General features: G+C 36.2%; 1 protein-coding gene across 1 annotated transcript; it reads right to left on the bottom strand.

Moving 5' to 3' along the window:
* Positions 1 to 15,908: 15,908 nt before the first annotated feature.
* LOC122274361 lies at positions 15,909 to 17,852 on the bottom strand. The gene is made up of 2 exons (XM_043083425.1): positions 17,786 to 17,852; positions 15,909 to 16,582 (listed from the first exon to the last, which is right to left on the bottom strand). The coding sequence occupies exons 1-2, from the start codon at positions 17,850 to 17,852 to the stop codon at positions 15,909 to 15,911; spliced, it is 741 nt and encodes a 246-aa protein (XP_042939359.1).
* Positions 17,853 to 25,179: the final 7,327 nt, after the last annotated feature.

The raw sequence follows: 25,179 nt of genomic DNA, 5'->3' as shown, positions 1-25,179 counted from the left end.
GTACCATGTACTTTGCAATTGCCTACCACATTACTTAGATTTTCTTTACCTTTTTATTATTTTCACTAAACGTTTATTGCATACTACTAGAATATCTAGGAGCATTGCATATTATCTATCATGTAAGAGGGGGTGTGTAGTTTTGTGTTGCATGTCCCAGTGTCTTAGTCACCTCTAAATCCCAAGTGGGGGCTAGGGGCGCCACATTACCTTTTAGCAATTTAATGAGTTAAAATGCAGCTCTAGTACTAGTTCCATGACATTGCCATGTCTCTATCCTAAATCAATAAAATTGAGAACAAGAAGCTAGAATGGCAGATCAAAGGTTTATCTCAAACACAACTTCAAGCATATTAAGAGGTATTCTTCAACAGTTTCATGAAAAGATTTAAATTAGTAGAAAATGTGGTTTCTGTAAAACAAAATGATGTTTCAATGGGTTAACAATACAATTAACAGATTGCAAACTTCAAAGAGAGCACAACTCCAAGTGGGAAGCAAAACAACAAACTTCAACAAGCATACAAAATTGGGAATGTCCTCCACAAGGTATATATATTCACTGTCATATGACGCAGTCAAATTTGAAAAAATAAAACCCATGTATTATCCATTAGAACATAGAAAAGAAACAAAAAACAAATCTGTTTGCTCATGTTCCAAACTCAGATTTCCTAATTTTAGCTTTCTTCTAATACCAATACTGCAAATGGAAATTAATCATTACTTGAATGGCCCATCATCAAAATAAGAAGAGAAATGTTCAACGTTTTTACAATGGCTCCTTGAAATTGGCCAATCAAATTCCACTGTAGCTAATTGGGTCTCCCACAATTTTGTAGCACATTACCCAACCACCAAGATCACTGAGGAATATCTTAGATCAACGGGGAGGAGGAGAAAAGAAAAAACATTTGATATAACTAAGGAATATCTTCACCATAGCGTGCCAATTTTGCAATTAAAATTTAATGAAACTATTAAACAAAAACTGGACGTACCTATTTGATGGAAGAGAAAAGGGAACGGCAAAACGGAGAAAAAATAGCAAATCCAATGATAGGGTAAAGCGATGATTGGGCTAGAGATGCCATGAAGATAAAATGCGAATTAGGGGATCAAATCTAAGATTAGATTTATAACAAAAAAGCAAAAACAACTCAAAGCCACATTTTAGATCTAAGAGTAGTAGGGTTTTGGCATTGGTTAGGGGAAGGCTAGGGATTGATCTAACAAATCAACCTTCATGTTCCCTAACTTAAAATTTAAAATTTAAAACCCATCACAAAACTCGAAACCCATGACAAAAGCATATTATGAAATACCGAAATTTCCTTCACCTAGTTGTGGACTGGGACCTTGATGATGAGAGAGAGAGAGAGAGAGAGAGAGTGAGTGAGTGATGGAGGTGATGAAGATGACGACACAAGCAATGGAGCTTCGATCGACAGAGGTGGCAAGGGTCTTGACGTGAGAGTGAGAGTGAAGAATTTGGTGCAAGTTGAGAGAGAGAGAGAGAGAGAGAGAGAGAGAGAGAGAGAGAGAGAGAGAGAGAGAGAGAGAGAGAGAGAGAGAGAGAGAGAGAGAGAGATTTGAACTTGAAGGAGTGACTTCGAGAAGGGTATCTGGTTTCAACTCTTTGAGGCTTTGAGTATGTTGTTTGGTACTGGTTTAAAAAAAAAAAAAAACCAGAATTTCGGGTTTAAAATCGATACCCAGACCGGATGAAACCAATTTTAGTCTTGTGGGTACTAGCTTAGATTTGTTCCCGGTCGGAATTCGTAACCGGAACCACCAGAAAAAAATTTGGCTTGGATAAACAGCCCTAGTTGTTTTGACTTTTTTGTGTTTTTCAAATGCTTCTTATCATTGTTTTAACTATGTTCTTTCATCACCTTCCAAGCTTTTAAGAATAATGAATAATATTTTCTTATGAAAGATTTTAAGGAAACTAAGGCAATAGTTATATGAAATTTTTTTTGATAAATTGAAACATCTTTTGTGTTTATAAGATGTTTGAATTTAATGGAAAATATATTTTAAAAGAATGAGAAAAGTTGAAACTAAACATATAAAAACTTAAAAAAGCTAATTTTTAACTATTTTTCCCAATAAAGTTTCTAATTTTTTCTATTATCTTGTCAAACAGTTTTCATCTTATATTTTGTCATTTCAATTACTTACTCATATAACATTTTAAGTGATTTTATACACCAACTATATAAATAGATAGTCAATTAAAATTTATTGTATTTGACATCAAAAATTAAAAGTCTAAGATGAAAGAATAGCATTTTACTTCATTCTTATTTCCTTCAAGCTCTTTTCTTCTTCACCAAAGTTACAATTATTGATGAAAAATTGAGGTTTTTGTTGGGCTTCGCTTCTGCACAAAGTGCCTTACAATGAAAATTCATTTGTTCAAAAGGATTGCTTAAAAGGCTACCATAAATTTCTAGAAATTCTAATGAATCCAATACTGCAATTCTTTTTGTCTAATTATGATCCTAATCACTTCAAAAGGATCCATGTGGTTTCCGGGTTCACTTTAAGTAATCAACTTAGCTTTTTTGATATAAATTTCTAACTAATGTAATCCATCAATGCGGCCTATGCATAATTATCCCATAAACCTCAATAGGCTTCTATCAACATTGGCCCATTAAAACAATCCAAAGTGATCCACTAAATCTTAATGGGCCTTGGGCCTATTGCTCTACTTCATATTGCATCAGTTTGCTTATTGGATCATCCCCTCCGGTTGCATTCTCAAAGCAGTGTAAAGATCCGTTCCAATAATAATTTTAAAGAGAATTTTTATTTGGCCAATAATTGATTTTAAAGCCCATTAATATTTATGGAATAAGTGAACCTTATTAAATTATTAATGGTTTAAGAAATCTTTTAAAAAGTCTAAAGATATTTATTAGACAAGTCCGACTCATTTTAAATTAAGATCGGCCATTAGAATATTTTTTATTTTAAAATCATTTATGATAGAGGTCCCTTATATAGTCTTAGTTACTTCCATTTTTATATTAAATAAATTATTAAATTATATTTTTAAATTTAAAAATTTTATGTACAGTTACTTTTATGTATTTACTGTTCACTTTACTAATATGATTAGTTGTATCATTTTTTATAATATAAAATAACTGTTTTGATTAATTATATTATTAAAGCGTATAAATAATACGTAAAAATGATGTACGTAACAACCTTTTTACCACCCTCCTTGTCTCCTCGTAACCATGATGAGCGCGCCGTTGGATTCCAGTCGATTGCACAAGTTATTTCTCCCATCTTTAAATTCTCGTCTTTCCGCAAATTTCCCAAAAGCCAAGCAATATTCTCCACAAGTAGGAAAAGCCAAACCCCAAGTCGAGTGCATGGGGAAATCCCACTTTTGGTAATATTCGCACGAAAACCCCACCACGTCCGAATATGATAGGTCTCATCGAATCACAAAGGCCAATCCAAGATATTTGGATGTGATCATTGGAGAGGATATACTCAGATGGCAGAGTTGAAACTTGAGAAAAAGTAAAATAGAGTGTGCCCCAGGAGGTGGACTGCACGTGGATTATAGTAGTTATAATTAGTTTTGTCCAGGAATTATTTGTTATTACCAATGGTATTGTGATGTGGTAGTTATGTAGTATTGTCTGATTAACGGTTACCGGAGCATGTGTAGTTACTATATATGTGTAAAACTGTAAGTCAGAAAGGTGTGTTTTGTTGTAATGAATTGTGGTATTCTCACAATCTAAGTGAGGAGATATTTAATTACTATTCCATTCTATAGATTTCTTGTCTCATCCAATCAGAATTCACGTTAAATACAAACTCTCGCAAACTTCACCACGTACGTCCAAATTGCTGGCTTACGGTAGCCATTATTTGACCCAAATCAACTACGTCGGGACTCTCTCTCCCTTCTATATATACCCTCCTTTCCTCTGCAATCAGGAAAAAAATATACAACTGAGCTTTCACAGCAGACCACTTCAAACCGAGACAACCAAAAAATTCCTCAGTCAAACCCAGCTCCCCAGAAATCGGCGGAAGACACCCAGAAACAGCCGGCTAGTCATTCCCTTCACTGTCGCACCTTCTTGCTTTGCCGTCGTAGCCTTGGCCCAGTCACCACCCATATCGGTGCCCTCTGGTTCCTCTCGGTAACCCTTTGGGCACTACTATTTCTCTCAAGCTCTCTTTCTTTGCTCCTCTTCTCAAGACTGAATGCTTATGTTGGCGTCAAATTGTTTCTCTTCTAAGACTTTCGCTCGACCCCTTGTTTTTTTTTTCCTCAAAGTGCATGCATGTTCTAAACTACTCCTGCTTCTACGGAGATTGCTTTATTCCTTCCTTGTGTCCTTTTCTCAATTTCATGTTTTTCCCTCTCGGCTATTTTCCTATCTTGCACGGCTATTTTATTCTAATGGCAAACATTCAGCTTTGTTTAATCCCATCATGATGTTTTTTCAGAAGAAACTACCGTAGGTAAAGCATTAAGAACATGTTTGGTTGGGCCATATAGGCTTGTACCGCGATAATACCCTTACTTTTGTGGTTAAATTTCTCCCCTGCCCTTATATCATAAATCATACTTTGGACTTATCTTTAATGGATTTAATGAAGAATATCGATTAATGATAATTTGAGCCCATGAAAGGAAATCAGTAGCGCCTTGGATTAGTGCCACAAGGTAAATAGTTTGATCATAAATTAGGATGAATATATATTTACTAGTTATATATATTATTATTAAAGTCAGTTCTTTAGAAGCTAATGTTTATGTATTACCCATGTCATGATATATGCAAGCATGTTATTCATCATTCACGATCATATTTAATTCCACGTATTATAGTTATATATGTTTTATGCATGTCATGCATCTCACGTTGCATAAGATACGTAATCTTTCATAAAATCAAGTGTAAGATGAGATCAATATGTAAGATGACCATTTATATGTATGGTACTCATGCAATTTTTTAAGTTGATGTGCAAGTTATGGACCTAAGTGTAGTCTACTATAGTATATTATAATATTATTAGCGATTCTCCTTGTGGCCACAGGATGTGGAGTCGGTGCACAACCTTGCATGCAATATTAAGTGTGGGGAACAGCAAAATAAGTATGATAAGTTAGATAACTCAAGACAAGTCATGCATGGCATAAGCATACGTATGAACAATCATGATTTTAAGTTCTTAGGATGAAATTTTTTATGAAAAACCTTATATTAAGTATGTTTACTTTATGATGAGTTTCTTATTGAGTCTTCGATTCATTTTAGTTTGTTTTATGTTTTTAAATCATCTCAAATGAGAATATTTATGAAGATAGATATTGCAAGATAGGACTTAGTCCAAAGATACCTGCCAGATTACAGACATTTTAAATTATGATTTTTATAGTAGAAAGTTGGATAAACTTTTAATAAATGCTTTTGCATAATCTCTTATGATTTCTGTATTTTTAGTAAAGAATGATTTTATTTATTACATAGAATCTTTATATCTGGCACTTCTATTAGAATAAAAATAAAAGAAAATATTTTTAAATCAAGATCAGTAGTAGCACATTGATTTTCTAGTAATTTTTAAAATTGACTTTATTATTAACCGTGGGGGAGCAGGATATTACAAGCATATTCCTTTGTTTCATGATCATGGTCATGATTGAGTAAATAATAATTTCCACCATCTCGCATCCTTGCAGATGATGCATATCCTTTATCCATCTAAGGTTATGGTCATTCTAGATTTACATCAATAGCTCAACAACAAGGACGTTAAATGAGGTGTAACCAAAGGGGCGAGGTACCTTGTGCAGTTCACAGTTGTCCAACTACTCATTGCCCTTACTCAATCTCTCCTCTTCTTGTTTTGGTTTTTTCTGTCACAAGCTTCAACTAAATCTACCCGCCTTCCCCTTGGTCCATGATGACCTACAAAGTATCCTCATCCATTGACATTCATAAACTCATATGCTAGGTCCATAACCTCAGAGAGTTGAGGGTGTCCTGCGGCCTAACCTTTTCTTTCACGAATGGGCTGCATGCCTATACCCTTCCCAACAATGTAGCCACCCTTTGTTAAACATTGTGATTAACCCCTTAAGCAACTCATCCTCTCGTTACTTTAATGTCTAAAGGTAGTCGACCTTCTCCTTATCTTGCTCACCTTTGAATTGGTAATGAATTGCATTCCAAACTCGTTTTTTTTTTAAAGGAACACTTGTATTCAATAACAACTGATTACAAAAGAGAAGCAATGCATAAAGGAACATCCTCAATGTCAACAAGGACATCATTGATGTGTAAAGCATCTCTAGCTAAGCAATGAGCCAAGCCATTACAATTTCTAGGAACATAATCAACTGTAAAAGAGTCAAAACTCAGTAGCAGCTGTTTGATATCAGTAATTATCAAACCAGAATGTTTCCAGCTATCTTTGTTGCCTTTGATGTCATTCACTACATTCATAGCATCCCCTTCAAGCTTTATCTGTTTAAGTCCAATGTCTAGAGCCAGTTTGACAGAATGTAGAGCTCCAATAGCCTCAACCAAGTAAGGGTCAGGAAATAAAGATATGCACATTCTCATGCAAGCAATTACCCTTCCTTCCCAATCCCGAATCAAAGTCCCAACACCCACTTTGCAATTCATTTTATCCACTACAGAATCCCAGTTGATCTTGTACACATCAAGAGGTGGAGCAGTCCATTGAATCGACTGAGGTATGATTGTAGGATTAGTTGTCTGTTGAGAGAGAAGAGCATTGAGATCATCAATTTTTTGATAAGCCTGTCTTATAATCAGTTGAGGGGAGGAAAAAGTTTGGTTAAAAACCAAATCATTCCTTCTTCTCCAAATTTTCCATGCCATAACAGCAACTTCCATTAAGACTTCATCTTCAAGATCCTGTAACATATGCATCAGCAAGCTCCTGAAAGAAATATGATTCAAACATTGTTTCTGCAGTTTTGATGAGCAAAGGCACCACACATCCCTAGCTGCCTCGCACTCCCATAAGACATGTTCCACAGATTCTTCATGATGATTGCAGATAGGACACGAAGGTTCATTTACAACCTTTCTCTTAAAAAGGTTTAGTTTTGTAGGAAGACTATTATGGCATGCTTTCCACAAAAACAACTTCTCTGCATTTGGAACTTTAATCCTCCAAAGCTTGTTCCAATTTTCACTATCAACAAGAGTTTGAGAATGCTGGCCTTTAGCTCTCTGATGAAGCTCAAGTTGAAGATGATATGCACTTCTAACAAAGAAAATTCCATTAGAAGTACATCTCCATATAACTTTATCAGGACTGTTACATAAACTTATAGGAATCTGTCTAATTATTTCAGCTTCACTCTGTAGAAAAATTTGATCAATTAAGTCAGACTTCCAGGTTTTGGCTTCATGGTCAATAAGTGCAGAAACAGATTCCTCAGGATCAAAACAAGAAATAGGACTTTGGACTTTAAAAGAAGTTGGAATAGGCAGCCATTTATGGTGCCATATCTTAGTGCCTGCTCCATTACCAATACGCCAAAATAAGCCCTCTTCCAACAATGGTTTAGCAGCCATAAGACTCCTCCATACAAGGGATGAATTCCTTGGAATTGTAGCATGTAGGAACTGGCCATCAGGATAATATTTAGATGAGAGAACTTTTGCTGCAAGAGAGTGAGGGAAATGAAGTAATCTCCATCCTTGTTTAGCCAACATTGCATGATTAAAATGTTCAAGATCTCTGAAACCTAAACCCCCCACTGCTTTGGCCTTAATCATCTTATCCCAGTGACACCAATGTATCTTTCTCTCCTCAGCTTTCTGACCCCACCAGAACTGTTGAGTCAATCTACCAATTTCTAGTAGAAGAGACTTAGGAATCTTAAATACACCCATGCAATAAGTAGGGATAGCTTGGATAATAGACTTGATAAGGGTCTCCTTGCCAGCCTAAGATAAAAACTTCAATCTCCAGTTACTAATCCTCCCTCTAACTTTGTCAATAATACTTCTAAAGGCCTTGGTTTTTGATCTTCCAATTTCCACAGGCAGGCCTAAGTATTTATCATAAGGTAGAGAGGATTGAATTCCTGCCACTTGAATGATTAGATCTCGAACTTCATCTTTAGTATTTCTGCTGAATAGAATTGATGTTTTTTCCTTATTAAGTCTTTGACCACTTGCCAGCTCATAGGTGTCAAGAAGATGAGATAACCTGGACCATTTCAATGGGTTTGCTTTACAGAAAAGAAGACAGTCATCTGCAAAGAACAGATGACTTATTCTCACCTGATTTCTTCCCAATGGAATACCTGTAATAGCACCAATCCCTTCAGCATGTTGGATCATTCTACTTAGAGATTCAACACAAATAATAAAAAGGTAAGGAGACAAAGGGTCTCCTTGCCTTATTCCCCGAGAAGGAGTAAAGGAGCTTTGAGGAATTCCATTTAAAAGAACAGAATAAGACACAATAGATACACATTTTAGAATAACATCAACCCATTTAGAGTCAAATCCCATCCTTAACATGACAGCTTGAAGAAATGACCATTCAATCCTATCATATGCTTTGCTCATATCCAACTTTAATGCCATGAACCCTTCTTTTCCTCTGATCTGAGTTTGCATAGAGTGCATAGCTTCAAAAGCCACCACTACATTATCAGTTATCAACCTGTTGGGAACAAAGGCACTTTGAGTGTTAGAGATCAACTGAGGTAAGAATAGTTTAAGCCTGTTGGCCAGAACCTTAGCCAAGATCTTGTATATGACATTACATAGGCTTATAGGCCTAAACTCAGTTACTCTTGAAGGGTTTTTCACTTTGGGGATGAGAGCAATATAAGTTGCATTGAATTCCATCGGCCATTCAGCAGCTAGAAAGGCATTCTTGACAGTTGAACATATATCAGGACCAATCACACCCCAATGATTTTGGTAAAAGATGGCAGGAAAACCATCTGGTCCTGGAGAACCAAGACCATTCATATTAAATACAGCCCTTTCAATTTCTTCAGTAGAGATCCCTTTTGTAAGAATTGCATTCATTTCTTGAGTAACCATAGGTTGTATATTCTGGAGGCATTCTTCAAAGTTGGCTGGCACTGTGGAAGTAAATAGATGACTGAAAAAAGAATGAAATAAAGAGCCCAATTCCTCTGGATTTTCAATTATATGTCCCTCATCATCTGTTATTCTTTTGATAGAGTTGACTTTCCTTCGTTGGGAAGCACATTTGTGAAAAAATTTAGTATTTCTGTCCCCCTCTTTCAGCCACTGTTGCTTTGCCCTTTGCTTCCATCTTAAGTCCTCTTCTTCCATTAATGTGTCAACTTCCTTCTTGAGTTGATAAATCTCTGAATTTCTGTCTCCTCTATTAGTACTTTGCAACTGTTTAATTTGGTTTCTTTTGGACTGGATCACATGCTTAGTACTTTGGCTAGTAGTCTTACTCCACTGGGACAGTTCCTCACTGCATCTTTTCAAGCCTTGCATAGATTCTTTTATCCTTGAATGCTGAAGTAATGTGTTGCCCCATGCTCTTTTAATCACTTCCTCACAGCCATCCCTTAAAAACCATCTGGCTTCATATCTGAATTGCCTTGAACCAGAAGCTCTAGTTAAATTTTCACTGCTCAATAAAAGGAGAATAGGTGCATGATCTGAGCATTGAGCTGCAAGAGTTGATATAGAGCATTCAGGAAAACAATCAAACCAAGCTTGATTACCCAATGCCCTATCCAGTTTTTCTTTAGTAAAAGAATTCCCTTCCCTTTTATTACTCCACGTGAAGAAATCACCTTGGAATGGAACTTCCCTCAAAGCACAATCTTCCAATGCAGTTCTGAAATCCTCCATCATTCTGAAAGGCCTGTCTGCTGCACCAAATTTTTCATAACTATGGAGGATTTCATTAAAATCCCCTATACAAATCCAGGGCAAATTAACATAAGGCTTTATGGCCCTGAGAAGCTCCCAACTAGCAGCCCTTCAAGCAGCATCAGGAAATCCATAAAATCCTGTTAGTAAATAAGGACTTTGTTCACCCTCATCAGACACCTTTAATGAGATATGATACTGAGTATAAGTCAATAACTCCACCTCCACTTGATCTTTCCACAAGAAACAAATCCCACCACTTAAACCCCTGCTCTCAATAACAAAACTGTGCTGGTAGCCAAGTTTATTTCTAATACTTTCCACCTTATTCTTGTTACACTTTGTTTCCATTAAAAAAACAAAGTTTGGGCACTTAGAGCACACCAGGTGGTGCAACTCTCGAACTGTTTGAGGGTTCCCAAGCCCTCGATAGTTCCAACTTATGTAACTCATAAGGCTTGGTGGGGCTGCGAGGCAGCCACCACCATATTATCAACAAATGACTCCACAGTTGTCTTTTGTTTCTTCTCATGAAGAGAAGACACATGCATAATAGAATTAGACCTCAAAGCTCTTTTTTTGTCACCCTTAACTTGTAAATTTGGATCAGAAATAAAATCCTTACCTGGTCCCTCACGTGCCTTCCTTTTCTAGGTGGATTTTCTTTTCATTAAAGAAGATTGTGATGGGGAGCTAAAAGTAAAAAGATCAACACCAGCTTCAAGTCCGTGTGTAACCATCTCCATAGGCGCCAATAACTCAGCTTGATTGTTCTTTAAAATTGAATCATTGCTGCCTTCAGTTACTAGATAGGGACAGGCCTGCTGCATGAAAGTAACGTCTCCTTTATTAGAAGTAACTGCCTTGAGTGAAAGCTCCTTTTGTAACGGCTCCTCAGAATGACCTCCATTTTCCTGCCCAACAGAAGCCCCACCACCTTCCTCCTCCCGTGACTGATCAGAACCACCACCTTCACCACCATATTTTTTCACATCAGCCAGTCTACTTTTGATTGAGATAGCCCTTAACCATGGACCAAATTGCAGCTCTTCAATATCATCTCTATGCATAAGAGGACAGTTTTTACCTTTGTGTTTGAGGACTCCACATTTGAAGCAGAAATTTTGCAACCTTTCATATTTGAAAGCAATCCAAATCCTCTGTTCACCACTTTGCACCCATCTACCACGAATCAATGGTTCAAAGATCTTAACACAGACTTTAACTCGAAGACTCCTGCCCCAACCCGTGCCATCCTCTTTCACTTCCACAGCAAGAACCTCCCCAATTGCAGAAGCAATAAGCTTGCCATATTCCTGATTCATACCTGCAAGGGGCATATTATGAAGTTGCACCCAGAATGGCTCTTGTGTAAAAGAAATGGCATTGATAGGGAGGCTGCCATCAACTTCTTGCAAAGCAACCAAATATCTGTCAAAGGTCCATGGTCGACCTTGCAGGACTTTGTCTCTATCTGTCAACAACTGGAATTCAATAAGAAAAGAATTGTCACCAACCACTGGGAACTCCACCCACCCCTTCAACCTCCAAACCATCGCCATTGTTGTTTTGAAAGCTTCTGTGTTGATAGGTTTATCTGAAGAGATCAAAGACAGAAGACAGTGTTTACCTTTCAATGACGCTTCTTGTATGTAGTGATCAGATAAAACAACCACCTGCTCTTCCACATCCGAGAGTTTGAGACCCTCCCATAAAGATGTCAACCTGTCCGTAGCCATGCATGCACAAAACTCCACAGCCTCAAGCTGAGAGACAAAACTCTGACACAAGCAGAGAGAAACCCTTACTCAGAGAGAAGGACCCAACTAGTGAAGAAGCTTGTACGAACTGTGGTTCCTAGGCACAGATTATCAAATCAACTCCTTGCCAATCCTTTAAGAGTAAGCAAGAACACACTGCATGCAATTTTGTTAGGAATGTAAGAAAAAGCTGTAATGAATAAAAAAAAGATCTATAGGATCTTTTACCTTCGGCCATTTGTGCTTGATAACTGGAAAGCTTCAAATCTACAAAAGAGACTAGAGATTTTGTAGGGAAGGGACTTCTAGTCTTTTGCCTTAAAACTTTTTTTGGGTGAGTCTAATGGAAAACACAAGCCCCTTTATATAGGCAAGACTAGGGACCCTCATTTATTACTCCTACAACCTTTAGGCTACCCTCATTATTCCATCCATCACAAAATAGCAAGGGTCACCACTTTATTTATGAAGGGCAATTACCTATGCTTGATAGATGAAGTGTATCATCTTAGATGAAGTGAACCACTTTAGGGAAGACAAAGGTTTTCTAGGAAAACCAAAAGTCTAACATTCTCCCACTTGGTTCACTTAATAGGTAAAACTGAAATGGCCAAAATAATGCCCTTAATTCTATTAAGGTATCCTATATACGAACCATGGTGTTATTGCTCTTTATAGTGAACATTTCCCTTCCATGTGTCACAATATATAGTATCCCTTAAAAATACTTTATAAACAACTATTAAAAGTCATTCGGGTCCAACTTAATCACCCAATGAATATGATGAATTCGTTACTTTATGCGCAAAACTAAAACTGAATTCAACTTTATTCTATATAGTAACATGAGAGATTACACTTTAGTTAGGCCCATACGATCCACATGACCTTGAAACTGTTTTATCGGTAAACCTTTGGTCATTGGATCAGCTAACATCAAATCTGTACTGGTGTGCTCAATATACACCACATTATATTTGATGCTCTCTCTCACACTTAAATACTTTATGTCGATATGCTTGCTTCTGCTTCCGCTCTTATTGTTCTTTGAGAAGAACACTGCAGCTGTATTATCACAAAGAACACTGCAGCTTTGAATGGAATCGACAATTTTAAGACCAGAAATAAAATTTTTCAACCATATGGCTTGTGTCGTTGCTTCATAGCATGCAATAAATTCTGCCTCCATAGTAGACGTAGCAACTATAGATTGCTTCGTACTCTTCCAAGATATAGCTCCTTCAGCAAGAAGGAAGATATATCCAGAAGTAGACTTTCTGGTGTCTACACAACCGGCAAAATCCGAATCTGAATAGCCAACCACTTGTAAATTTTCTGTATGCCTGTAGGTTAGCATGTAATTCTTGGTTCCTTGCAAATACCGCATCACCTTCTTTGCAGCTATCCAATGTTGAAGTCCTGGGTTACTTTGATAGCGACCCAATAATCCAACTGCTAGACATATGTCTGGACGGGTACAAACTTGAGTATACATCAAGCTACCCACTACAGATGCATAAGGTACACTTTTCATCTGCTCTTGTTCCAATGCATTTTCAGGTGATTGTCCTTTATGAAATTTATCACCTTTGATTATGGGAGCTACAGAGGCTTTACAATCTTTCATACCGAATCTCTGTAAAACTTTTTCAATGTAGGCCTTTTGAGACAGTCTTAAGACTCTTTGTTTCCTGTCTCTGTGAATCTCTATGCCAATGACATAAGAGGCTTCACCCATATCCTTCATTTCAAAGTTTTGGGAGAGAAATTATTTAGTCTCATGTAACAATCCCAAATCACTGCTTGCAAGAAGAATATCGTCTACATATAGGACTAAGAAAATGTATTTGCTCCCACTGACTTTAAAGTATATACATTGATCAATAAGATTCTCAATAAAATTGTATGAGATAATAATCTCGTGAAACTTTAAATACTATTGACGGGAAGCTTGTTTTAGTCTATAAAGAGACTTCTTCAATTTACATACTTTCTGACTGTTGTTACTGAAACCCTCAGGTTGTTTCATGTATAACACTTCATCAAGATCCCCATTAAGAAAAGTCGTTTTCATATCCATTTGATGTAGCTCTAAATCAAAATGAGCTACTAAAGCCATGATTATCCTCAACGAATCCTTCTTTGAGACCGGAGAGAAGGTTTCATGATAATCAATGCCTTCCTTCTGAGTGAATCCTTTAGCGACAAGTCTAGCCTTATATCGTTCGACATTACCAGAAGAATCTCGTTTGGTTTTAAAAACCCATTTGCAGCCAACTGTTGCCGCCCCTTCTGGTAATTCGACGAGATCCCAAACTTGGTTCTTATAAATGGATTCTAACTCATTTTTCATGGCATCCAACCAAAATATAGGTTTATCTCCACTCATGGCTTGTGAAAATGTAATTGCGTCTTCCGGAAGTCCAATGTCAAAATCAGACTCAGTTAGATATACAATGTAATCATCTGGAATAGCAGGCCTATGTATTCTTGAGGATCTTCTTAGAGCCATTACATCATCATTTGGAGATGACTCAATTGGCTCAGACTGTAAATGCGGAATAACTTCAGATTGAACCTCATTTACGGGAACATGTTGTACTTGAATTGGTGTCATTACATGATCTTGCGATCTATTTTGCCTTAAGACAACCATTCTTTCTCCAAAAGAAGGCAAAGTAGCATGTTCAGGTGTTTCCTCAAAAGTGACCTCTTGAGGATTCACACTCCCACTAGGTTTAACATCCTCAAGAAATTTTGCATTTTTAGATTCAACAATTCGAGGGCTATTATTGGGACAATAAAATCTATATCCTTTGGAGTTATTTGAATACCCAATAAAGAAACTGCTAGTTGTCCTTGGATCTAACTTCTTTATGTTAGGATTATAAATCCTAACTTCAGCAGGACAACCCCATATGTGTATATGATTTAAACTAGGTTTCCACCCTTTCCACAACTTGAAAGGTGTCTTAGAGACAGATTTGGATGGAACCCTATTCAATATATACACTGCAGTTTTAAGAGCTTCACTCCACAAGGAAAGTTGCATATTAGATTTACTAATCATGCTCCTTACTATATCCATTAGCGTACGATTCCTTCTTTCTGCAACACCATTTTGTGATGGTGTACCAGGCATTGAATATTGGGCAACAATGCCTTCTTCCTGAAGGAAATTTGCAAATGGACCCTTAATTTGTCCATGTTCTGTATACCTACCATAATATTCCCCTCCTCTATCAGATCTTACGATCTTGATTTTCTTTTCACTTTGATTCTCTACTTCCGCTTTATAGGCTTTGAAAACATCTAGTGCTTGAGCCTTTTCATTCAGAAGATAAAGATACATATACCTAAAATGGTCATCAATAAATGAGATAAAATATCTTTGACCATTCAGGCAAGGGGTAGAAAATGGTCCACATATATCTGTGTGTATAATCTCAAGAACACTTGAGCTCCTTCTTGAACCTTTAGAATTATTGATGGTCTGCTTACCCTTTATGCAGTCCACACAATTCTTGAAGTCAGTAAAATCAAGATCCTGTAGGACCCATTCTTTTACTAACCGTCTCATACTCTCTATAGAGATGTGTCCCAATCTCTTATGCCATAGTAGAGAAGATTTTTCATTCAAAAGGTTTCTCTTAATGCCGACTGAATGCAGAGAGAGATAATTCTCTTCAAAATCGGGATGAATATCTAATTTAAAAAGGTTCTCAACTAAAGTTCCAGAACCAATAGGAATTTTATTCTTAAAAACGGTCATAACATTTTCAAAAAGGAAACTGTATCCTTTGATAACAAGTTTGGAAACAGAAATTAAATTTCTACAAAATTTTGGAATATAAAAAACATTATTTAAATCCAAAACATGTCCCGATTTGAGAATCACTCTAAAAACTCCAACTGCAACAACTTGTGAATGCCCTTTATTTCCAGTGAAAACCCAAAGTTCACTTGTTGTTGGTTTCCTTCTGGTGAGAAAACCCTGCAATGTATTCACAATATAAATTGAAGAACCAGAGTCAATCCACCATGAATTTTTAGGAGCATCAATGAAAAAAGATTCATGACACACAAGAGATATAGAGCTACATTTCTTTTCAAGTCACTCTTTATACTTGATGCAACTCTTCTTTACATGTCCCTCTTTTTTGCAAAAGAAGCAGGTCACCTTTTTTCCATTAGATCCATTGGATTTTGATGGCACATTATGCTTCCTTTTCTTTTAAGGTCGACTTTGGCCCTTCTCGGTCTTAACTTTATCATTCACGACCATATTTGCACTTTCAGGTCGATCATACTTCATCCTTTCCTCTTCTTGCACACACATGGTCAGAAGATCCGTAATTGACCAGTTTTCCTTATGTGTGTTATAAGAGATCTTGAAAGGTCCATACTCAGATGGCAGTGAGTCAAGGATGAAATGGACCAAGAATGGCTCAGATATCTCTATCTTTAAGCCCTTAAGTTGAGAAACAATGTCTCTCATTTCTGTAATGTATGCACGCATACCTTTAGAACTGTCGAAGGCTTTAGTGGTGAATTGCCTAATAAGAGTGCTAGCTAAAGCCTTGTCAGAGCGAACAAACTGTTCCTCAATTGCCTGCATTAATTCCTTAATTGTAGCGCAATCACTAATAGAACCTCTAATGCTCTTACTCATGTGAGACTTTATGAGCATTAGACTTAGGCGATTAGATCGCTCCCACCATTGGCGATTTTCAATAACTTCCTGTACATCCGTATCCGTGGCAGCAGGTGGTTGCTCCACACGGAGTGCACAGTCAAGGTCCATATACCACAAGGTAAATTGAACCGAATCTTTCCAGTCAGAAAAATTAGTGCCATCAAGCATTGGAATAAAATAAACACCACCAGCTAAAGATTGTGGTACAACAGCTGCAAAACCAAGAAAAACTTTAATGCTATGAATTCAAGTAAATTTTAACCTTCCTGTGGGAAAAGGTTGCATAACAGCATAAATTTACTCATCTTTATATATAAGACAAATTATTCCAAATATTAACAAATAAAACTATCTACACCTGTAGGCAGAAGATAAATTTAACTGTTAATACCGAAAATCATTTTCTTACACTAATTAAATCTCAAAAATTAAAGATTTTCCCATAGGGATAAATCCTTAAAACCTATGATTTAATTACAACGAGATTCCATTTTTTTTTATATGTATTCTTTTAAATAATAAGGATGCTGTGGCATTACCTTCATTATTAAAAGAAATACAACTGGACATCTCCTTAAAAAAAAAACTGTAAATTAGCCCAAAGGCCCAACAATATGAATTGAACTTAAAATTGAGCCCACAAAAGGTTGAAATCATGACCCGGCTTTTCTCTCACGACATAGATTATGACAAAAAAACATTGATCATGAAAAGAACAAAACTAGATTTCAAAGCCCATTATATGAACAAAAAGAAATACTAATAATTCAAACACAAAGCTGAAAGGCAACCGCTCTGATACCAAATGTAAGAAAAAGCTGTAATGAATAAAAAAAAGATCTATAGGATCTTTTACCTCCGACCATTTGTGCTTGATAACTGGAAAACTTCAAATCTACAAAAGAGACTAGAGATTTTGTAGGGAAGGGACTTCTAGTCTTTTGCCTTAGAACTTTTTTTGGGTGAGTCTAATGGAAAACACAAGCCCCTTTATATAGGCAAGACTAGGGACCCTCATTTATTACTCCTACAACCTTTAGGCTACCCTCATTATTCCATCCATCACAAAATAGCAAGGGTCACCACTTTATTTATGAAAGGCAATTACCTATACTTGATAGATGAAGTGTATCATCTTAGATGAAGTGAACCACTTTAGGGAAGACAAAGGTTTTCTAGGAAAACCAAAAGTCTAACAAGGAAACCATGCAACAACATATGCACCTTGTATATCTCCAAGTACTCTATCAGTCCCTTTGACCCATCATACGTATCTTTTAAGGGACTTTGAACTTTTTTCAGGAGATTATCTCTCAAGTAAATGGGATATTGGTGTTGTTGAGCACCATATATTGACTTTCCTTGCCATTTCTTCATATTTCTCTTTTATATCTTTGAATCTCTCATGGATCTACTGTGAGAGCCTCTCCGAACATTAGAAGGAACCCTTTTGCACAGTATAAATGTAACCATATCGGCCATTGTATCATTGAATAAGGAAAGTCTTTCTGGGCAAGCAAGTGGGCAAACCTTAGGTGAGGGAAAACTTAGGCAAACTGGAATAAGTAAACACATCATTTGGGCAAGTAAAGATTTGGGTGAGCAAAGGCAAATGAGCAATAGAGAGCAAAGAATAGTTGTGTGTAATGTGGTATGGGCAAAGAAAATATAGCAAGCGAGCAATGTGCAACATAAACACAAAGCGGGGAGAGCAAGGACTAATTATATACCAACCCCGTTAGAAGAACTTGTTAGTTAAGAAAGGGCGAGCAACTAACAAAGCAGTATAATTCAGGCAAGCGCCTAGAAAGTTGGAGTGCCCGGAGGCAACATGGGAGTGCTCAGAAGCAGTGTCTAACCAAGTGCTCTCACAAGCTTCTTGCTTTCACCTAAATGAGAATGCAATAAGGAGAGTCATGGGATCACTATCTATCCGACCACGTGTAGAGACTTTATCACCACGTGGACGACATTCACCTGTTTAAATCAGAGACCAACCCCATTAGAAGAACTTGTCGCTCATTGGTTAACCTTTTGAACTTTGGCAGAGCAAATTATTATAGATTTTGCCACCATCCCAATGCACATACACCTGGACAGTTGGCAACTTGCTAACCAATGGACCAATCCCACGACCAGCTGCAAGGAACTCATGAAGGATTTCTTTCCCTTTTATTCTCTTTGCACAAACTCTCTCTCTGTCTCTCTCTCTTCATGGAGTGAAAGCTCATGCTAGCACTTGATGCTAGAGGTCATCCTCGGACTACAGACAACCCGACAACTATCTAGCTCAGAAAAGATCTTCATTAACACATGTAAGTGTCTGCCATAATGATGCTTACAATATGCATGTGGGGATGGTTGTGAAGTATGCATGTGTTTTTTAAGAAGGGATCTCATTATACGGTATCCTCTCTTTATCTACTTTGTTATATATGCATGTTATCTTGCCCTCACTATACTCATGTAACAGTCGTTCAAGAATTTTTATGATCTTGCCTACTTATGTATGTAGAAAAGTTTTCCAATATGTTTGACTAAAAATCTACAAAAAAAAACTCCTTTTTGATACTATATTTCGGTTTCGGTTGATGTTTAAAGAAGATTATAGGGGCGTGTGTGTCTTATGAACCCAAGTCAAGATGGGGCATTATCTCAAGGGAGCTCTCCTGATAACTTTGAAGTGTGTAATGATGGAATGATATCCCTAGGTTGACGATGGATGTCAACAAGCTCAAACGAAATAGTAACGCTCTCATATCGTAATCATTGCCTCTCTATTAGCAAGCGCTAGAGAAGCTGTGGTCAAGGACTAGTACGTGAAGCTAAGCATTACTTATAACAATATGTCATGCGTGGTCATTATATGCGGTGTGATGAAGTGAGCCAGTATGTGTACACGGTCATTATAGGGGAAGTTGTGGTGCATACCTTGGAAAGGAATGCTTTAAGGATGGGTTAATGAGAGGGCCTCTGGTGCTTAGTTGAACTAGTGGTTAATGGAGAACTTGGGGTCCTTGAATTTACAAGCTTTGGATTTACGTTGAGCATGAGATTCTCGGATAGTGTTTTACTGTGTTGAAGTAGTATTATTTATGATTTCTTGGGATATTCATAAGTTGATAAGATAGAATGTTTTGTTTTTTCTAATTTCTTTTTAATGTTATGGATAGTATTTGTTCAGTTTCCTTGCCCTTTTTAAATCTAAAAGTATGCATGAAGTTATTCATTTCGTTTGCTCGAGGTGTGGCATAGCTGGAGTAAATATTGATTGCTCAATTTTCTTTTTTCTTTTTTCTTTTTTTTAATTTCTTGGTAACTAAGTCTCATTATCAAGATTTCATTATGTCACTCTTCCTACACTTTCACATTCATCACTTATATTTTATGCCTTGTCATGGCTTCTTATTTGTTGAGATTTCAAATCTCAACTTGGTAGTCTTCTTACAATTTCGCTTCTCGAAACCATATATTTTGATGCATATATAGGCTTTGAAGGTGAGTATAAGTAGGAGGACCCACCACAACTTGCAGAGTGATGGGAGCATGTCCTCGTTTGGATAAAGATCATGTGGATACATTAGTGTTATGTTATGAGAGACTTTTGGTGAACTTGTAACATCCCATCCTTCTATGGCTTGTAAAGCAAGATGAATCAAAAGCTACTAATATTAAAGCATATAGTTTTTTGCACTAGGTATAAGGATCCCATAAATTCTTTGCACTAGGCATAAAGATCATGGGCATACTTTAGTGTTATGTTATGAGAGACTTTTAGAGAACTTGTAACATCCTATCCCTCTAAAGCTTATAAAGCTAGAGGAATCGAACGCTGCTAATATTAAAACACACATTCTTGACACTAGGCATAAAGATCCCATAGATAAAGTTCTCACTAGGTATTTTAATTAAACAAATCTCTAAAAAATAAACAAATTGTTCAATATCACTTATTTAAAATATAATAGTCTAACTTATGTTAAATATTGTGGAAGCATAAATCATTTAATAGCAAGGATGAAATATCTATCCTCTCTCTAAGCCTCAAGCCTTAGTGTCAATGTCAACTCTCTAGACAACATCCTCGCTCACAGCTTCTTAGATCCTGTTTGGATTCAGAGTTGATCTCAACTAATCTCATCTCCTCTAATTATTATAATTTTTTTAAATTTTCACACAAAATATAATAAAACATTCAACTTTTTTAAATTTCAAAATAATAATAATATTAAAAAATAATATTCTATTAATATTTTATTCAATTTTCAACTTTCATCTCAACTCATCTTATCTTAACTCACTATCCAAACCTCACCTAGGGTGGGAAAATATTAAAAAAAAAAGAGAACAATTAAAATGAGTTGAATACTTAGTAAGAACCACATCATGCAGTAAATATAATATAAACATAGGGTTTCCATTAAAATCATCATTTTTTAGAAAACTCAACCTCAAATATGAATAAAACATTAATCATAAAGCATTATGAAACATTATGTTACCTCAACTTTAGGCATAAACATTTATCTTCATTAACCTTATTAAATTATTAATCATTTGTTATTTTAACCTCATCATTATAGTCGTTACAAATTCTAAACCCCTGTGTATTTGGGATGGCGGCTCTCGAGATCAATGGTTCTTTTTAGAGTGATCAGCTTAAAAGCTAAACCTCAAGAATGGGTCGTCACTAGGTGCACAAATAATGATGCATTTCGACACTGCCATTTGTCCCAACCTCATGGTACTGTCCTCAATCTCATATGGTCAGTTCATTAACCTCGTCAAATCATGCAGTTATACATTCACTTTCCTTTCTTTTCTTTAACATTACCTTACCTTTCTTCTTCTCAAATCGCTCTAGTACGATGGATCGAGAGGGTGCAGCTACTCCGGCATGACATCGCATTTTCCCACTCTCTCATCTGTCTCATAGATGAGTAAGGCTCATAGAATCTCTTAAAAGCCCTCTCCCACCTTAAAAAAAATAAAAATAAAGGAGGTCAACAAGACAACTAATTGAGCATAGAAACAGAGAAAAGAAGGGCAACTAAAAGGTGGATATTCTAATAGTACCTGAAAAAGAAAAATGATTTAATTGACTGCTCAACAAAGCTCAATGAAGAGGTTGGAAATACAAGCTGTAGCAAGAACTTTTATAGTTTTCTATAAAGCGATGTGTAGAAGAACATAATCATAGTCAATCAGCTCGATCCTTATGCAATTTAAGCTAATTGTTTAAGTAATCATGTAAACTTTCTGAATCCTTAAGCATTATTTGTGTTATGCTTCATGCATAGATCTCTCAGTTGTCTATGTTGTTGTCTCTATTCCTTGCCTATTATTATGTCTACTCGATGCTATACTATGGCTTGCTTGGTTTCATGTTGATAACACACTTGACTTAGGGCTTATGACTTGTGACACACTCGAGCCTAAGGTTCAAAATATGCTTGGTTTAGGGGTTTGCATCATACTCGGTTTGGGGCCTAGCTGACGCATGCTTGCTCAGTCTAGAGCCTGTAATATGTGACTATTTCTCTCTTTCCTACTTATATAATATATCATAATATACTTAGGGATTTAATGCATCTAGTGGAGTGGAAGTTAATCTAGGGCAAACTAAGACCGACAATCAATGGGGGAGGCTGATAGTGTTATCGTTTGCAAGACCTAATTGTTCTTGGCCTATGGGTAGCTTAAGAATGCTCTAAGAGGATTGGTATTGGCTTAGCCAAATGCTAGTGCGTCTAAATATATGGCTTTTTATCTCTTAAATTCGTTGCATTGGAGTAGTCATAACCTGCTAACTTGATATTTGAGCTACAATATATGTAAACTCATCTCCATCTTTGGCGTAATACTATTCATAGCCAAAAGAATATTTTATTCCAATAATTTAGGTTGAGGAAAAATAATAGTTGGGAAATAATAATTTAAGTAAAAATTAAATTATTAATTAATATACGGTTGGTGTAGTTGCAAAATATGAAAAAAAATTTTAAAAAATTATTATTAAAAAATAACATTCTATTATTATTTTGGCTAATCCAATGTGGAGTTATATCTTGAATGATTTTGGTTTTATGCAAAACATGTACTTTTAGCTAAATTTTGAAGATGGCTTTGGCTAGACCAATGTCAATGCTCTAACATGATTTGATGGCTAGAGTATACTATAAATGTGTAGTTGGGGGTCATGGTGTTGTGATGTTGATGTTGGTTCTGGGTTGTGGTGTGCTCGAGCATGGGGTGGTTAAATCATTGACTTATGTGTGTAAGTGCTCGAGTTTATGGTGACTAACTCGTGGTATATGTGTGAGTGCTCGGGAAGGGGTGGTTGGCCCATGACCTACTTGTGTATGTGGTGGTATGAGGGAAAAATAAGAGAAACTAACCTACAGAGTGGGGTGGTGCATGGAGTGGAAAGTTTTGGTGGCTGAAGTCTCGGCTTGTGAAGCGTGTAAGGGGTGTGGCATGAATTGTGGAGAGTGCAAGGGAGTGGTGTGGCGCCAATTTGAGGAGTGAAGTGTGTGTGCTGAGTTTAGGGTATATAAATAGGGTTTGGGGGATGTAAGTCCCAGTTCGATAAGACTCCTAATATTTTTCCCTAATGGAATCCAACCTAGGCATGCAAGATTAGAAGGTAAATTATGAATTGAAGCAAACATAGAGGAGAGAAAAAGGAAAAGGGACTAGCTATCTTCTACAATGAACTGAGCCCTAAAGAATAAAAATAGAGAAATTGGATCACCTTGTATGGTTGGTTGATAAGTTGGTTTTTCTAGCTTTTAACTTACTCTTCTTCGACCATCTACTTAATCACTCAGTTATGCACTCAACTACCTAATCAATAAAAGTAAGAGGTCATGAAAAAACAAGAACAGACTTCCCTAAACTAGTGAGCACATATGAGAATCAAAGGGACTAGTTTGATTTTTAGGTGAATTGTAGGAAACCATGAGATGAAATGAAAGGAATAAATGATTACCAAATGGCTTAACTACTCTTTGAGGTGGTCTTGAAAAAAGTCACACAAGTGCTTGCAGATGGACTGAGCTGAAGAGTTGAGAATGAGAGTGAGAAGTTATGACACCTTTAGACCCCGCTTGGTGGAGACTTAAGCATTGGGATATGTAACTCGAGGTTACACACCCCTCATTTATGACAGTTAACATGCAATGCACCTAATATATTTCTAGCAATATACAATAATTGCAGCGGAAAAAGGGTCAATACTAAGTAAAGATTGAGCAACAAAAGTATTGGTACCAAATAAAGAGAACTATTAATCCTAAAAGTTCTTGTTCAAAATTCTCCTAATAAAAAATGAAGGGTTTAAAAACCATGACCCTTGATACCAGGTACATCACCAAAAGGTCATGAATGACATATAGGCTATTCGATTTTTCAAATAGAACGTTTCTTCTTATTCAAAAGTTCTTGGACTTCCTTAATAAACTCTAGTAGCCTGCTTAAGTTGATGACTACGCTTCAAGGATATCTCCCCTAACATGTTGAGAGCTAGAGGCTACACTACCCTCACCCTTCCTATTGCCTTCCTTGCTAAACTCCTTTTTAATATTCGGGGAATCTGGGAGCTTGAGCTTTCCCATTGCTAGCGTCTATTATTGTACAAATTCTACCATTTTAGAGGAAATGATAGTAGAAAATACTATAATGAGATTTTATGAAATATCAGCAAGTTAAATCAATAAAATACAAGAAGATAATACAAGCATGTATAGGCAAATCATGAGTATGAATACATGGACATGAACTTGACTAAAAACTCATTTCATTCTTGTATTCTTTTTCAAAACCATAGTTTAAAATTCCGTTCCATTCTAGTCTAATATTCAGTATACTATACCTCCTTATTCCGTTTCGCTCTAAATTCCAGCCTGTTCAGGTCAAATTTCAGCCAAAATTGGCGTTTAGGGCCCTATTTCGTTTTAGACTTTTTTGCAATTTTCTTGTACTTGAATGACATTTTTGTAAACTTTAAATCTAGATGATACTTAATTAATTCTAGAATATAAAATGTATTTACATAATTTTAATTTTTTGAAACTTTAAATATGTCCCCTCATTCTCTATTGTTTTTAAATATAATTATTTTTAATAATTTCTCTATTTTTATTTTTTTTCATTGTTTTTGTGTTTCAACTCAAGTTTGTGATTTTCTCAATGTATATTTATTTTATAAGTTTTCAATTCTTTTATATATATATATACACATATACATGATATACACTTACACACACACACACACACACACACACACACACACACACACACACATATGTATTTATTCAAGTAGTTTTTAGTTTATATATACATATAAATATTTATATATATAGTTAATTTTGAAACGGTACACCAGAATGCACCGGTCCCGAAATATTTTGGTTTAGTACTTAAACCATAATGATCACAAAAACGAAATTTAAAACATTATTCAAGACATTGACCATGTAATCATGTAACATAGTAACGAAGTAATCTTGTAAGAATATCATTTTTCAATTCATATTACTTGCTTATAACCATTAATCCATATAATAATGTTGGTGGATACCTCACGACCCCCCTAACCACCGTGGGCTCCTTGCTAGTTACCGTATCACATTGTTGGCTCTCTTAACTTGGTGTGAGTACATCAGAGTCCATATGATATGACAGTTCTCACTTCACTTTCACCACATTTCCAATGTGTTACACACATTAGCGTTAGGTGCTATTCTGCTTCAAAATCCTTTAAAAAAAACCCATTCAAAGTCCGTTGATTTGCTTCATCGACTTAAGG

Source organism: Carya illinoinensis, chromosome 1, assembly GCF_018687715.1.
Source record: "Carya illinoinensis cultivar Pawnee chromosome 1, C.illinoinensisPawnee_v1, whole genome shotgun sequence".
Taxonomy (NCBI): Eukaryota; Viridiplantae; Streptophyta; class Magnoliopsida; order Fagales; family Juglandaceae; genus Carya; species Carya illinoinensis.
The sequence above is the reverse complement of the archived record's forward strand: the minus strand, read 5'-3'. Positions and strand labels throughout refer to the sequence as shown.

Excerpts from the sequence above, each read along its gene's own strand:
- LOC122274361 (XM_043083425.1), bottom strand. The coding sequence starts at position 17,852 with ATGGCCGATATGGTTACATTTATACTGTGCAAAAGGGTTCCTTCTAAT. Across the intron at positions 16,583-17,785 it reads TGTTCGGAGAGGCTCTCACA|CTGTTGTACCACAATCTTTA; the intron begins GTAGATCCATGA and ends TTGGTTTTGCAG.